Source organism: Notamacropus eugenii, chromosome 5 (genome assembly GCF_028372415.1).
Source record: "Notamacropus eugenii isolate mMacEug1 chromosome 5, mMacEug1.pri_v2, whole genome shotgun sequence".
Lineage (NCBI taxonomy): Eukaryota > Metazoa > Chordata > Mammalia > Diprotodontia > Macropodidae > Notamacropus > Notamacropus eugenii.
This window is the reverse complement of record NC_092876.1, coordinates 405,110,826-405,125,499: the sequence shown is the minus strand read 5'-3', so window position 1 is coordinate 405,125,499 and position 14,674 is coordinate 405,110,826. Positions and strand designations below refer to the sequence as shown.

At 38.1% G+C, this 14,674-nt stretch overlaps 1 protein-coding gene across 1 annotated transcript in view; it reads left to right on the top strand.

Moving 5' to 3' along the window:
• VWA3B (von Willebrand factor A domain containing 3B) overlaps positions 1 to 14,674 on the top strand; it is a 214,758-nt gene that overhangs the window by 148,473 nt on the left and 51,611 nt on the right. Inside the window, exon 22 of the mRNA XM_072614594.1 lies at positions 12,059 to 12,177. Coding sequence (XP_072470695.1) covers positions 12,059 to 12,177 — 119 coding nt within the window. The remainder of the gene's footprint in view (positions 1 to 12,058; positions 12,178 to 14,674) is intronic.

Sequence of the window (14,674 nt, the reverse complement as noted above, 5' to 3'; positions counted from 1 at the left end):
GGTTATAGATGTAGAGTGTAAAAAACCTTAGAGATCATCTAAGCCAACTCCCCCATTTTACTATTGAAGGAACATGAGTCTCAAAGAGGCTAAATGATGTATCCAAAAATGGGGACTTGAACTCAACTTCTGGGACTCTCAACCTTGCTCTAGACTCCACATATTGCTCTTTCTAGTCACTAGATTGATTATCTATGGATTAACACTGAAGTCTCAGCATGCAGATTGTCCCCTACCTTCAACCTCTTTGATTCCAACTGAGCCTCCCTTCCTTTCTCAGGCCCTGTGGTAGCATGGCCCTATTTACCTCCAAAAAAAAAAATTATGATTGCCCCTAAGCAAGAATTTATTTACTTATCCACTGAGCTTGGCTTCTTCCCAAAAATACTTGAGGTAGACGAAAAACCATTTTGTGTCCTTTAGGAAGGCTTATGAGGGCCCCTCATGTTATTTCATTAAGATTCTTTGGCAGTTTTATTTGCAGGAAAACACATTTGGTATCATTTCTGTGAAACCGGTGGACTTTAATGGCATCTAAAATTTATCTGCTATATCCTCTCCATAGACATGCCCATAAAAGTGACTTCATTAAGATGAGCAAATGCTCCTCCCTCCCTTCTTTGCAGAGGTGGGTAGAAAAGGATGGATATGGAACACTGAATAGACTGACAGCCAGTGTTGATGTGCTGGTTAGTTTTATGGAACTGCTGAGATTTCCTTTCCTTTTCATCTTTCTTTTTTATTCATATGAGGGATGTCTCTCTCTGAAGGCAGAATGGAGAAGGAATATGTTTGAAAATTAAGACGATATAAAATGCAAAAGCATCAATCAGATTTTTTAAAGTTTTAAAAAGTGACTTTAAAACAGAAACAACAAAGATAGAACTCAAAGTAAAATGAAGTGGGAGTGGTTTGTGTTTAAGGTTAAGGGAAACTTTAAGTGGTTCTTGTGAGTAGATAATCCGTCCCTGACCCTGACATTGGGGCAGAACTGTATGAAAAGAATTGTTCATAGATAGAATATTTATATCATTGCTGCCCACATTCATGTCTGAGTATGCATTTTAATTTTCATCTTTAACAGCAAAACCTATCCAGGTTACTTCATGTGTACTACATTGACTTTTGAAAGGTTTTCCACATGTTCTCTTGCTATTTAATATTATTAACATTATATTAATATTTGATATTTTAACACATATTAAATAAATTGATGGTTAATACAAGCATATACTAAGCAATTTGAATCTAATTATAGTATTTATATGCTGGCACTCCTCACTTGTCCAGAATAGTTAGGGAAATAATTTTTTCCCACAGGGGAAAAGTTGGACCTAGGAGTTCAGTGGAATGAGGAAGCTTTTAATGAGGAAATTCCCACCAATAGAAATCCATAACTGTTCTCCAGTTTAGTATTAGGGAGTTGTGTGGAGTATGGGGAGGTTAAGTGACATGGGGAAAGAGAGAGAGAGACAGACAGACAGACAGAGACAGAGAGAGACAGAGAGAGGGACAGAGAGAGAAACAGAGAGAGAGAGAGAGAGAGAGAGAGAGAGAGAGAGACAAAGACAGAGAGAGAGAGAGAGAGAGAGAGAGACAGAGACAGAGACAGAGACAGAGAGGGAGAGAGACAGACAGACAGACAGAGACAGAGAGAGAGGGAGAGAGCTGGAAAACTTACCTTGCGCTTTTAACAGGAACAACATTGACAATAATGCTTAAGACAGTTCTACAATCAATCAAAAAGCATTTATTAAGCATCTGTCTTGTATCAGGCACATGCTCAGTAATGGACATACACAAACAAAGAATGAAACAATCCTTTTTCTCAAGAAGCCTTTAGGAATCAGTGATCCATCAGTGTGATGCTTCCTCCACCAAGGGAGATTGCAAATCTTCCTTGACTTGGTTGAGATAGTCTTCATAAGCTCCTGTGGCCCCCAAATTCATCTCTTGGCACTCTAGGTCCATTCTTAGATGAGGACCATGAAATCAGTTGCTAAATACATGAAATCTTTCCACCTTCCTAGAATCTGGGCTTCCTTGGCATCACCCTTGAGAAGTTAGGGCCGTCCTTGCTGGGTGGAGAATCTGCATAGGACTTTAGTGAAGGTATAAGGGAAACAGCCTAAACTAACATCATTTTTTCCTTACATCTGCTATTTCTCTGGCTCTTTTAGAGCCAGAGAAGAAGGATAAGGAAGGAGAATTTTGAATAATGATTAATCTACTTTTGATCACCATTGTGAGATATTTAAGTTCTTTGTAGTTGATGTTAATATTTCCAAGAAAGGAGTATGGAAATCAGAAAGGCTTAAATCTGAATGGGGTTTTATTCATAGGTTTTACTCTTCCGCATCTGGCTGGATAGGTAGACTTTCAAAGTGGCATTCAGCTTTGTTTCCAGTTCATTGTTTCATTCATGACTTATGCATGGGTTCTTTTTTTCCCTCAGTACACACATTGCTAGTTGGGTTTTCAGTCTTGGCTGGACTCTCATCAAATCTATCACCTTGGAAATGAAATAAGTGAGCAGAGAGGTTACCATGGCAACTCTTCATTACAGGATTCTAACTGCCATTTTTGGTTTCCAAGTGACCAGACAATTTCACCTGAGCTCTTTCAAAGAGATTAATTCATCACCCAGTCACATTTAGAATAAAGCATATCTTGGTTATTAGATGAATCTATAATTAAAGGTTCCAATTTGCCCATCCTTTCAGAGGAACCCTTTTCTGTAGGTAAAATGATAATAGCTAGCATTTATATAGCATTTTAAGGTTTGAAAAGCACCATTTATGTTATCTTATTTGAGAAAAGAGGCTACAACTCTCATGCTAGAACAAAATCTCATTAATCTGTAATAATTGGGGAGAAAGTCATGGCATATTAGTGAAGAGGATGATTCATAGAATTTTTAAAATAAAGAGATAATATTTTATTATTGTAGCAACACTGGCAGTTAATTAGCACTGTGTCTACATAGGACCTCAATTCAAATATTTAGGTTATAAACTTTTTTTGAGTTTTCTGTGGTAACAAACAAATCCAAAAGCATGTGAATATCCCTAAGGGTCAACAGGTAATATGGAAAGAACATTTGTCCTTCAGTCTAGTAGGGACCTTCCTCTATATGTCTTGATACTTAATTGGTATTAATGGAACACAATCCAATCCAATTCAATATGTATTTATTAAGGACCTATCATGTGTAAGACACTATGTTCTCCAGTTATCTCTCACTCAAAATATAGCCAGTCAATTTCCCAGTCATACATCTCTTTAATATCTTTCATGCCATTTGTCTAATGACTTTTTTCTTTGATAATATGCTGCAGTCTACTTGTACCTATCATATGACTCTTTACATAATTTTCTGTGCCCTGAAACATTCATATGTTTCATAACCACAGAGTAAGGTTAACTAGAGAAGTTTGCCATTGGGATGGAAGCTGACCAGGGTAGAGTCAAGCATAAGCATTTACTAAATGCCTACTCAGTGCCTACTAAATGCTTACTCAAGCACTGGGGTAAGCACTAATAATATGAGGACAAAAATGAAACATTTTGCTCTCAAGTAACATATTTGGAGAGAGTCTGAACGGTGATAGTGAGCTTATGTGGACAACAGGGTGCCGATTGCATCAAGCTCCAGAGCACTGTGGAGCTATAATCGTTCAAAAGAGTTTGACCTAACTATCTACACTGGAAAAACTGAGTGGATGAAGAATGACTGTTGTCCAGGTTATGACATGAAGTTGGTTAGACAGCCCATAAAGCTGGTCTGTCATCTATTTTTCAAGCAAATGCAGTCTTTGAGTGGTAAAGTAGTCTGGAAGAGAGTAGTCTGGATTATGTTTGGGATATTGTGAAACCCTTTTGATGACTCTTTTCTCTGTGACACTTTGGCATCGTTTTTTAGTATTAATCCCTTTTACCTGTTAATTTAGGAAGCAGCTAGATAGTTCTGTGGATGGATTGCTGGAACCGGATTTTGGAAGACCTGATTTCAAATCTGGCTGAAGACACTTTCCCAAGGTCACACAGCTAATAAGTGTCATATGTCTGAAGCCATATTTGAACTCAGGTCCATCCTTCTGCCCACAGGGCTGGTTCTCTAATCTCTGTGCCACCTAGCTGCTCCTAATTTGTTATCTAGTCATGTCTGATTCTTTGTAACTTTATTTGAGGTTTTCTTGATAAAGATGCTGGAGGGGTTTACCATTTCCTTTTCCAGCTCGTTTTATAAATGAGGAAACTGCAGCAAACAGGGTTAAGTGACTTGCCCAGGGTCACACAGTTAGTAAGTATCTGAGGCCAGATGTAAACTCAGGTTTTCCTTACTTTAGGCTGGACACTGTAGCCACTGTGTCACATAGCTAGTACGTTGTAGCGCTTAGCAAATGTTTGCTCTGTAAATGAATGAAAGAAAAATAAGAGACAACAGAGGAGAGAAAGGGATCAGTATTATCTAGAGGACCCGGCACTTTGGCTTAAAAGCTGGTCCTACCACATATTTCCTTTTCTGAAAAATGAGAGGGGTTAATCTAGACACCCTCCAAAGTTTCTAATATTGTATGTTTTAGTCATTTCCTGCTCTAACATTCTATGTTTTAAAGTTCTTTCTGGCTCTGACATTCGACGATCTCTTCCAGCTGTGATACTCTGTGGTTTTGTATTCTAGCAAGCAGCAGGATGGCCCTAATGTTGTCCAGTGACCTATACCACAGAGATAAGCTCTTTGGTGCAGTGGACAGGATGCTACACTTGTAGTCAGAAACACCTGACTTTGAATCCCATCACCGAAATTTAGTAGCTATGTGACTGTATTCAATCACTTAACTTCCCTGGGGTCCAATTTCTTCATTTGTAACGTGAGAAAGATGGGTTTATTGACCACAAAGGCCCCTTCTAGCTCCAAATCTATGATTCAATAAACCTGGTTTGCATCGACCTGCCTCTCTGTCTTTGCTTTCTCTTGTTAGCTGAGCTTCCTATGCCCATTGATTTAAAGGACAGTATATGAAATATGCTTTAATGTGAGCTGACAACACACTTCAAGCATAGTATTTTGGTATCTCTCTTATGAATGTTCAAGTGGTATCCCCACCAGCAGGTGCTCACTAGTATAAGTCAAGTGAGAACTATGTAAACTGAGTGGGCTAGAAAAAAGTTTTCAATGCACCATAAAAAGTCTCTTGGATATTTATTGTCTCATAAACCCTCCCAGGTCTGGTGAGTTTGTCCTGGATGCTCATCTGATGGCTGATGAGTGGAAACTTCTAATCCAGGGGAATCTGTAGCCTCAAGGTCACATGTGACCCTCTAGATCCTCAAGTATGGCCCTTAGACTAAATCCAAACTTCACAGAACAAATCCCCTTCATGAAAGAATTTGTCTGTGAAGCTTGGACTCAGTCAAAAGGCTGCACCCAAGGACCTAGAAGGCCACAAGTTCCCCACCCCTGTTCTAGTCTAATACTTTCTCTGATCTCACCTGTGGTCTCTTCTCTTTGGGTTATGGAGTGTTCAGAGAGGACTAGCACCTTTGGTGTGATGGCTTGTCAAAGCCTTTCAGGGTGCTCATTCACCTTTGGTCCACTTTTCATCCACCTTTCACCCAACCTGTGGCTCCAAGGAAATGTAGCATGCCCAGCAGCCACACCCAAGTAAAACCATATTGGCAGACAGGCTAAACCAAGTTAAGGGAAACTGGTGGGCCTCAAACCCAGCAGTGAGTTAGAGGCATATCTACCCTAAGCAAATGAGGACTTCCCCCTGGAAGAATGGGTGGGTGAGAATAGTTTGTTCCAATGGCTATTAAGGCAGCTGAAGAAGGTGCTGCCAAGCTCTCAGACCTTGGTCAGATGTGAATGACACCAGTCATCATCCACTGCATCCTGGGCTACTACCAGTCATCCTGACTTTAATGACTCTGGAAAAGAGAGTGAGGCTGGCAACTTTATGCAACTCTGCTTCACCTGAATTCAATTTATCCACAAATCAAGACATCATCCCATGATGTCATTGGTCCACTTCGAAAAGGAAAGACAAACAGTGACAACAAGCTGATTTCTTGGCAAATCACCATCACTAGTTCCTGGAACTAGTGAATGTTTTGGGTCTGTTCCCTTCCTTGGCATGTATATCCACAGCCCCTTCTGTGCCACTGTGGATTTATTTCCTAACTAAAGACCATGGTTTTGGTTTTGTGATACCTTCTCCCACTCACCAAACTGCAGCAGCAACCACAGACCAGTGAGCTTGGCTCCAACCAAGCCATGACATGATTGTCTGCTTGGAAACCTTTTTCCTATTCCTTTCCTTTCACAGATCATACAAGGGAGATGGAAGGAATAACAACTTTCTTCCCAGAGAAGTAGCCTGAAAGCAGAGTTATTGTCCAAAAGAGGACTAAGGAGTAATCCAAAGGAAAAATGACATGGCCCTGGTAGCAAAGTTGGGGAGGGAGCATAACTTAACTTTGGAAAGGCCCATGGCTGTCAAGTCAGAAGGACCAGTTTGAAACTGCCCCCTTTCCCCCACTATGTGATCTTAGGAACGCGATCCAAGGGAAGAGAAGCCAAGGGACAAGTTGAAATATGAAAACCAGCAGGTGTTTCTGGCCCTTGTTCTCCTTATCAGTAAAATGAGCAGGTTGGGCTAAATGACTTCCAAGGTCCATATCAGCTCTATGACATTCAGCTAGAGTGTATCAGCCTCTGAGAACCCGCAGTAGGTCTCAAAGAAGAGACTGGCTGGTCTCTCATATCCACACTAAGCCTCCATGAGAAATTTACTGGATGCATTAGAAAGCATGTGGGCTTTCTAGCTCAAGCTCAGCTGTACTGGACGCTGGCTTGAAGACAATGTTAGATTCTAGTGTCACCCAAGCTGAAAGGTGGACAGCTGTTAGAAGGTGACTGGGGCAGGCAGCTGCCTGCAGCTGTTATTGTGTCCACAGATTTCCTGGCTGTTTAATAAGGAGCATCAATATGTTGCTTTGTTGCTGATAATCAAGTGTGTTTGGTATGGTAATGTAAGATCCAACTCTGGATATTTGTAGTGAAGTGGAGAGAGGAGAGCTTGAGTGATTAGTTAAGGCTGAAATTGGGACAAGACTGGCATTGTGGAGGGAGTGCCGGATTTGAAGTTAGAAAGACTTGACTTTGAATCCCATCTTTGACACATTCTCAAGTAACTGCATGTTCATGGGCAAGTCACTTGACTTTTATGAGTGTCAGTTTTCCCAACTGTAAAAGAGCCTGAATTACATGGGTGTCTCCTCTTCAACCTGGTTCATGCAGATGAATATTTAGAGATATTTATATAAATAATCAGCCAAGTGCCAGAGAACAACGAAAAGCAACAAGAAAAAGTGTAGTCCTTAGGACGTTTCCTGAACCTTTTCTTGGTTATTTTCCTTTTTCATTTCTCATCCATAACCCCCTTCCCACACTATTATAGACTGATTTCTTGGCAAAAGGCTACAACTTGGAATTGGTGAATGCTTCTTTGCTCTTCCATCATTGGTATGTGTGCAAAAATATGGACCAATTCCTCAGCCCAAAGATTAGTATTTCAAGCTCATGATGTTTTTCCCCATCCATTAATCGGCAACACCAGCAGCAGCAGCGGTAGCAGTAGCTTCAAGGCTCTTCTAGCTGTTGACAAAGTGAAGTATCCTTACTTACACTAGAGGGTAAGAAACCCTGACAGGGCTTTCTGAGTCTGAGGCATACCACCAATCACTTGAAACACAGTTGATTGCTAGAGTTTAAGCTTTTTGAGGGTGGGAACTTTTTATATTTATTTATTTTTTTGTATCTTTAGTGCCTAGGATAGTGTCTTGCACATGGTAGTCTCTTGATAAATGGTAGTTGAAGGAATGTGTGCATGTGTGAATGAATGACCTTAGATTCAGATAAAATAGACAGCTGTTTCCATGGTGTGATTTCAGGGATGCTAGGAAAATCCTGATGGCCCTGCAAAAATACAGGATATTGCCTGAAATCTCAAAGTTGATCTTTTAGACTAAGGTTTTTTCAGACTTTTAAATGAAAATTAAGATCCAAAGATATCTCAACAGGCTGGGCAAGTCTAGGTCAATATAGTGAAAAGAAATCTCACTGGGATATGTGAGAAGTCCTGCATCTAGATTAATTTTAAAATTGCCTAGATTAGATGGAAGAGATCTGTTTTATTAATATTTCATATGAAAGGATCTGGGAGGATTTAGTTCATCACAAGTTCAACATAAGCCTGTAGTGAGATGGACCCCCCCAAAAAATGGAATAGTCAAGCTATATTAATAGAAATGAACAGGAATAGTTCTAGTGTCCTCTGTATTGGCAATGCTATGTCTAGTGCAATGTCAAACTCAGAAAAAAACAAGACTATTAAAATGAACGTCATAATCCCTCCTGGCAGCATAGTGATTTATAAAAAAACACATCTTAACATTATCTATGTTCTATTGTATTTTCATTTATTTTGTTAAACCTTTCCTAATTACAATTTAATCTGTTTCTGCTCTCACTTGGGAGTGTTGTGGGCCACATATGGTGTGTGATAACTTTGGTCTAGACTTTAAAGCATTTTTCATTTCCAGATTTCAAGGCAAATATTGACAAGCTTGTTAATGTCAGAGTGTTTAATAGAAATAATAGATGTATACCCAGTATCTTTGTGAAGAAAATTCCATAGAAAACATGGCCCATGGAGTCACAAAAAGTTTGACACAACTGAACAATAAAGATGGAAGAAAAATGAGTCCAGAGTAGAGGTGATAGAGTAGATTATAGGGGTGGGGAACTGGCGGCCTTGAGGCCACGTGGGTGCAGCCTTTTGACTGAGTCCAAGTTTTACAGAACAAATCCTTTTATGATTTGTTCTATGAAGTCTGGATTGAGTCAAAGGGTGGCACTTGAGGACCTAGAGGGCCATGTATGGCCTTGAGGCTGCTTCCCCACCCAGGCCTAGAACAGCAGAGGAAAATGGAAGTTGTAGCAAGGAGGAGAACTGATTTAGGTGGAGATATGAAAGAATTAGAGGTGGTCTGAGAAAGGAAACTCTGAGTTTTGCATTATGGGAACAGAGTTTTTGTAGATGATAATAAAATAAAGAATCTGATCATTCCTGTATTTGTCTGAGGTGAAGTGAAAATGTAGGTTATGAGAGCTAAATTAAGGTAGATGCTTTGAGAAACCAGAGTGAAGAAACATGAGCATGTATTAAAACCCCTAGTAACAAGGCAGGAGTTGGAATGCAGAGGAAGACTATTAATCTCCTTGAGAAAGGAGGGGAAATGACCTGAGTCCTGGCAGATAATTGCCCCCAGTATCGTGATAAAGTAATATGCCTGGTTAGTGAACTTCAAAGAAGTTTTTGAGTGTGATAATGGATTGGAGGAGATTTAGAAATATCAGTGAGGAGGTGAGGACAAAGCTTACTCTGCTTCTCAGCACAGTGTTTGGGAACTTGACAGGGTCTGCTCAGTACTGGAGAGGGTGGGTGGTTACAGTTTCGGTAACTTCTGAAGGAGCTAGAGTTCCATGTTTTCAACATGGTTAAGAGAGTATGAGATGAGCTCCAATTTAAATGCAGTCTTAAAAAAACACTAGGGTTTCATTGGGAGGGACAAAAGTGGATGGGGGTAACAAAGTTAGTTTTTGGTACTTCATCCAGTTTCTTTTTCTCTTTTCTCATTTTTATAGAAAAATCTTGTGCAAATCAAATTGTTTTTCATTTTGATGCTTTTTCTTCTTGGCTGCTTGTAAAATTGGTTTGCTATTGTCTTTGAAGCTTGACAATGATTTTTCCATATGAGTTGAATTTGGGAATTCATTCCTATTGATAGCCTATGAATTCTGTTCATCTATGATCATTTCTAAACATTTCTGTATGAATTACTGAAATAATAAATTTCTTTCTTCCATGCAGCTTTTGGGTAGCCCAATAATTCTATAATTTTTTTCTTTACCCTCTCTTCTATTTTCATTTTCATTTACTTGAATCCAATTTATTTCAGATGTGTCATTTTCTGGGAACATTTTTCTTTTGCTCCCTTCTGTTGTTTTCATCATACATTTAGTTTTTTAATGAAGTAATTGTTTTCCAATTAAGTACGCTTAATTTTTTTCAGAAATATGTTTAGGCTGTTGAGATTTATCAACATATTGACCTTGATTTCTTGGTTGTGCTCAGTTCTTTAATCTCATATTTTTATTCCTTTCACTTTTTCCCATAATTTATTCAATGTATTTATTATTCATTTTATTGTTCCTTGAGAAAATTCTCATTTTGTTGGCAATCTTTCTATTAGCATTTTTTTCACATTTTTGGCTCAGTTTCTTTTCATTCAGTTTTTCACTCTACCCAAACTCTTCATCTCTTTAAATGAAATTCTTTTTTGAAAATAATTTTCTTTTGAGAATTTCTAGCAGTGTGCTTCTTGGTTTGGGGGTGGTGGTGGTGAATTTTTACTGTTGTTTTTAAGAATTAGCTCTCGGTAAGAGGCAGCATGTTGTAGTAGAAAGTGACTTAGAAAAGAGAGATGTGGGTTGAAATACTGCCTCTGTTTCTTACTAGTAACTCACGTAACTTCCCTAAATCTCACTTTTTTCTTCTGTAAAATGGGAGTGATAATACCTGTATGGTATCATCCATAGAGTAGATGTGATTATATGTATATTTCACTTTGTAAATTTAAAGACAATGTAAATGTTAAATATTGCTACCCCACTTTCCACTTCTCTGTATCACTAAAAGCAACTCATATTTCTATAATGATTTCACATTTATAAAAAAATCTTTCCTCTTGAAGGGAAATAGTGCAACTATTATTACTGGGATTTACAAACGAGGAAACTGAGACTCAGAGAGGTTAAGTGATCACATCTCCATAAAGCCAGGACTTGACCTCAAATCTCTCCTAACTCTAAATTCAGTGCCATTTCCACAAAACCAAGTTACCTATATTGGGATTGGTGACTGTTTCATGGTATAAATGAAGAGGAAAGGTTCCCAAAACTTTCTGTATAGGGGACACAGAGGATCTTAATCTGCCACTACAGTGCATATCCAGAAGCAGATGAACCTGGACAATGTGGACTTTGGAAATTACATCATCTTAGGAAAGCTCTTGGGAAATGCTGATATAAAGCCTAGAGAGTAGAAAACTGGGAGGAGACGTAATAGCTATTTTCAGTCACTTAAAGGACTGAGGAAGGAGATGTGTTGTGTGCTGTTAGTCCAGCAGCAGAACTATGATCAATGGGTGAACATTACATGAAATCAGATTTCATAGAATAACAGACTTTAAAAACCAAAAGAGACCCCAGAGATTCTTCAGGGAAATGAGGTCCAGAGAATTTAAATGATTTTCTCTGAGTCACAAAGTTTTTTTTCTAATAGATGCTCATTATACATAATCAAAAACTTTTAAAACAATTACAGTTAGCCTTGTTCTTTCTTCATATATACTTAAAGATTAGTAGAATATAGAATTATTAGGTCTGTATGAAAAACAAATTTAAAAGTTTGAAATAAATATTTGTTGCTCAGTGTTTTTTGATGTTGCCTGACTCTTCATGACCCCATTTAGGGTTTCCTTGGCAAAGACACTAGAGTAGTTTGCTATTCCCTTCTCCAGCTCATTTTACAGATGTGGAAACTGAGATAAACAGAGTTGAATGAATTACTCAGGGTCACACAGTTAGTAATTGTCTGAGACCAGATTTGAACTCAGGAAGATGAGTCTTCTCAATGCCAGGTCCAGCACTCTATCAACGGAACCACCTAGCTGTTTTTTCTAAATAGCTTTTTTTAAAGAAAAAAATGCCTATTCTCAAACAAGTATTAATTTTTTAGTACAGTTCTGGGGGTCAGTATGGAGGAAGCAAGAAGTACGTACAGTGGAGATCCCAAAGACAAATTTCTCCTACCTTTCCATTTAATGGAAATACATTAAGCACCTATATTTGCAAGTCATTGTGCTTGAAAAATACGCGTGTTCATCATCCAAGTAATGTTTTGCTCTTTTTTTCTTGGTATTGTAGTTTTTTACTTTGAAACAAGTGGACAGTAACACAAGGCAAACGGTCTTAATTAACCCTCATGCCATCAACCTCAAGACCTATAGGCACAAAGTGGAACAAGCTGTTAAATCCTATGAAAGGTGAGTATTTCTGCTGCCTGCTTCATGAAAATAAAAATTCAGGGATCATAGGTAAAACAGTTTTTTCCTTCAAGTATTCCACTCCAACAAAGAGAGTTGGACCCATACATACCTTTACCCCCACCAAAAAAAACTTACTTCCCTTTTCTAAGGATACAAAGATTCTTTGTTTGATATTTCCATGAGTTCATGGTTAATGTTTTTTTTTTGCCAGTTAGTAGAATAGATTTCATCATTCATTTATCTAAAATTCAGTGAACAATAATATACAGTACAATGATGGTAATATATCAAAGAGCATGTATACTCAGCTATGTTCTTTTATAAGTTTTTTTTGGCAGCAAGGTGATTGAGGTAACTGTAATCGCAGGTTTTTCCCTCTTGAAATTGACATGTCAATACCCAATCAAGAGGATCAGTCTTAATAGTCTGGTAACACATTCTTTTCCTGTGTTGAGGCTCACTCAGTATTTATTTTCCACTAATAATCAATTATTACCATTTTTAAAAGTTTCTTTCATGCCTTTTGGTTTTACAACACTATTTCCCTATTTCCCACCCCATGCCACCAACTTACAACAACAACAATAACAAAAACCTCAATTAAGTTGTTTTCATATATATATTTTTTATTTCTTGTGGATGGAATTCTCCTCATTATGTTTATTAAAACTTATGAACTTCATATGTCTTCAAATGTTCATATGTCTTCCTGTATTTCTCCAAATTTCTTATATTCTTATGGTAAATGAATGAATATTTAAAAAAATATTTTTATGCCATTTTTACACACCAAGCATCATGCTAAGCCCTGGGAATATAAATACAAAAATGAGACAAGAACCTTCATTCTAACAGTGACAATTGCTCTCTAGTGATGAACTGAGATGGGTATTTTGATTTAAAAAGTCATAGGGATGGTGAGTGAAGCCACTGGGGAGTTGATTAAGACTTTTTCTCCCACAGCAGTGGCAATATTGATTTTATGATGCTTTATAGAAGAAAATGTGGAGAGTGGTGGGCAGTCAGGGATTGGAGAAGAGGAGTGATATATGAATGTCTTTTGTCTTTTCATGCCAAAGACCAAGATGGCCAGAGTAAAATTTGAAACATGATTGGAGCTAGGCTAAACATAGTACACTATGGTGTAATAATATTCTGTTACAACTCATATATTACATCCTGAGCCATCTCCAGTCATCTGGAAGAATATCTGGTCACAGAACCCATATGGCTCAGGAGAAGAAAGTGAGGTTGATGACCTTGTACAGCCCTCCTTCACTCCAAACAAAGTTTGGTTCTCTTCAAAAGTGAAGGACAAACCCAACAACAACACTCATATAGCACGATTTGTTTAGCCATTCACCAATCAAAGAGGGTTCACTGTGTCTCCAATTTTTTTTTCTTTTTTGTTACCACAGAAAGTCCCAGGACTTAATTGGAAATTTAATGCCTCTGAGTGTAAACATAGAAAGCCTCCCTAAACTTGACTTTTCCTGACTTGGCAGGTTAAAGAAACATCTCCCAAGTTCTCATGGATCTGTGGCTGAAAAGCTCTTTAACTTTAGTCAAGTCAATTAACTCAACTGAACCTCAGTTTCCTCATCTGTTCTCACTGCCTTCAGAGAATTGCTTAGAGGATAAAATGAAATAAAGACCAAGACTTTTTTTTGAAAAGTTAAAAGTACTATACTATAACATATTGAACAATATTGTACCTAGAAATGAGCCAGGTTCTATATGTGTCAACAAAGAATTTACAATCTAATAGAAAGAAATAGATGACACATGAAATAATTCCAATGTATGTTAGAAAGCAATTTTTTCAAGAAAGTTCAAAATATTTTGAAAGCATTATATAATTAAATCTCCTGCCAGCTCTGAAAAGAAAGGAGAATTACATATTATTACATCATTATCTTCACTTTTGAGGGAAAGAGACAGAGGTGGAAGGCAATGTACTAGAGCAGAAAAAGCGTTGATTCTGAGAGTCAAGAGACTTGCATTGCAGCCAGCTGAGTGACCTTTGACAAATGACTGGTCCACAGTTTCCTCTTCTGTAAAAACTAAAAGAAGACCCCTTGCCAACTGTGAATTTCAGTTAAAAAGAATCTAAGTGACTTGTCCAAGATGTGTTCAAGCAGATGTGTTCATCATGGAGGTCCCACTGAGCTAGGATAGATTTGGTTTGTCTGAGTGTTTGAATTTTTCAGCCTATCTAGAATGGTGACCTTAATGGGGAATGAATTGTCTTAGCTCAGGAGAAGCCTGGCAAGATTGTACAGTTATAGTACAATCTTGAGATCTCACCATACTGCTTCTCCTCTAGGGGAGAGAAGTTTGATTTTCTTTCCTATATCTCCAGTATTTTTTCCCCACTACTGTTTGTTTTCCTTTTTTTCTTTTTTAATTATTTGGGGGAGATTTGGAGGGTCAAACTCCTATAAGCAGAAATGCAGGCCTGTGCCTGAAGATTTTTGTACCAGAGTGTCTGATG